At 50.1% G+C, this 2514-nt stretch overlaps 1 protein-coding gene across 1 annotated transcript; it reads left to right on the top strand.

Annotated features, from left to right (window-relative positions):
- Nucleotides 1-98: 98 nt before the first annotated feature.
- LOC117469149 (polypyrimidine tract-binding protein 2-like) lies at nucleotides 99-1250 on the top strand (the record flags this gene model as incomplete). The annotated part of the gene is given in 1 exon segment (XM_034113531.1): nucleotides 99-1250. A coding segment is annotated over 1 exon segment (130 nt), but the record flags the coding sequence as incomplete, so codon positions are not given.
- Between the last annotated feature and the right edge of the window lie 1264 nt (nucleotides 1251-2514).

Genomic DNA, 2514 nt, shown 5'->3' with positions numbered 1-2514 from the left:
AGTGCTCCTTGTTGTCTCCTGTGGTTAGCTTGACTTTATAAGTTGTGTTTATATAGCATATAACATATAGCATGGCTCACTGTGTGTTCTTGCTCCAGGGACCGTAAGATGGCTCTGATCCAGATGTCCACGGTGGAGGAGGCCATTCAGGCTCTGATCGACCTTCACAACTACAACATGGGGGGCAGCCAGCACCTCAGGGTGTCCTTCTCCAAGTCCACCATCTAACCCTCGACCGACCATTCCTCCAGAGACTGATGGACGCTCTGCAGTTTGATGTTTCTCTGTTAAAGATACTCATGTGCCTTATGGATGTGTCCCTGTTTCTACTCCTCGGCCCCCCTATGCCCCCCTCGGCCCCCCTATGCTTTCAGGCACATCGGTATTGGGTTTTTTGTTTAGATCCATCACTTCTTCTTCTTTAGTTTCTGAGCAGGGGAATATCCCTGACTCTTATTCCACCGGTCCGTCAGTATCCGTGTTTCCGAAGCCTTTCCATAGCGGTGTGTGTGTGTGTGTGGCGTCGGCATGCAGGTGACAGGAAGTGATGCATGAAGACGACCTCCTGTGGTTTCCTGTGACTTCCTGTGGTTTCTAAGAACTGGGAGAGCTCCTCTGTGTTCCCCCCAGAGACCCCATGGAGAAACTCCCAAAGGAGAGACTCCTCCCACTGGAAAGACCCCCAAAAGAGAGACTCCTCCCACTTGAAAGACCCCCAAAAGAGAGACTCCTCCCAGTGGAAAGACCCCCAAAAGAGAGGCTCCTCCCACTGGAAAGGAGAGACTCCTCCCACCGGAAAGACCCCCAAAAGGAGAGACCCCGAAAGGAGAGACTCCTCCCACTGGAAAGACCCCCAAAGGAAAGACCCCCAAAAGGAGAGACCCCCAAAGGAGAGACTCCTCCCACTGGAAAGACCCCCAAAAGGAGAGACCCCCAAAGGAGAGACCCCCACTGGAAAGACCCCCCCAAAGGAGAGACCCCCAAAGGAAAGACCCCCAAAAGGAGAGACTCCTCCCACTGGAAAGACCCCAAAAGGAAAGACCCCCAAAGGAGAGACTCCTCCAATTGGAAAGACCCCAAAAGGAAAGACCCCCCAAAGGAGAGACCCCCCAAAGGAAAGACCCCCCAAAGGAGAGACCCCAGGACCCCCGTGTGTTAATGAAGTGTTTCTGTTTTCTACCTGAGATGAGAGGAGAGTTGTTTCCTCTCTGTTTCTGTAGCATGCTTAATAAAAGATTCTGTAGCTCTCACCTCCGTCTCTCTCTCTCTGAAGCCTCTCCAGACTCCTCTGATGTCTCCTCTGATGTCTCCTCTCTCCTTCGGGAGTTTCCTAATCTGTCTCCTCTCTCCTTCATCACTTACACACACACACAGAAACACACACAGAAACACCATGTACACACACACACACACACACACACACACACACACACACACAGAAACACCATGTACACACACAGACACACACACACACACATACACACACACACACAGAAACACACACACACACACACACACACAGATGATGTGTGTGTGTGTGTGTGTGTGTGTGTGTGCAGCCAACAGCTTCCTGTCAGCGTCGGGGAACATTAAACTGCAGGGAGTCCCAATAACACCTCGGGAAATAAATGTCATTCAGGAAAAACTAATAACTGTTTCTCTGCCGCTGATATTCAGCAGGTTCAGAGCATGAAATGCATCCTTTACACACACACACACACACACACAGAAACACACACACACACACAGACAACACACACACACACACACACACACACAGAAACACACACACACACACACACACACAGAAACACACACACACACACACACACACACACAGGTCTGCAGGCAGTGTGACTGATAATGGCAGTATTGATCTTGTGTTCTCGTCTCTCAGTCTTTCTGTCTGTGTTTTTAATGCCCCCCCCCCCCTCCTTCAGTGTGGCGCCACATGATGATGATGAAGAGGAAGCTGTAACAAATATGATTTCATTTTAAAGTACGTCATAAACAATAAAAACAGGTTTTTTTAATCATAGAAAACATTGACATTTATTAAAATGAATTAAAAATGAAATAATACAAATATGATTTAATATAATATGAACAATACTATATATAAATACAGGATGTGGAAAAATAAGGACATTTACAAATGTCATAGTAAAATCTGCTTTAGTCCCTTTATAGGGTGGGGTCCCTGCTCTGATCTCAGGGTCCCTGCTCTGGTCTCAGGGTCCCTGCTCTGATCTCGGGGTCCCTGCTCTGATCTCGGGGTCCCTGCTCTGATCTCGGGGTCCCTGCTCTGGTCTCGGGGTCCCTGCTCTGATCTCGGGGTCCCTGCTCTGATCTCGGGGTCCCTGCTCTGATCTCGGGGTCCCTGCTCTGGTCTCGGGGTCCCTGCTCTGGTCTCGGGGTCCCTGCTCTGATCTCGGGGTCCCTGCTCTGATCTCGGGGTCCCTGCTCTGGTCTCGGGGTCCCTGCTCTGGTCTCGGGGTCCCTGCTCTGATCTCG

Source organism: Trematomus bernacchii, unplaced genomic scaffold, assembly GCF_902827165.1.
Source record: "Trematomus bernacchii unplaced genomic scaffold, fTreBer1.1, whole genome shotgun sequence".
NCBI lineage: Eukaryota > Metazoa > Chordata > Actinopteri > Perciformes > Nototheniidae > Trematomus > Trematomus bernacchii.
Note: the sequence above shows the minus strand (reverse complement) of the source record. Positions and strands in the feature narration are given on the sequence as shown.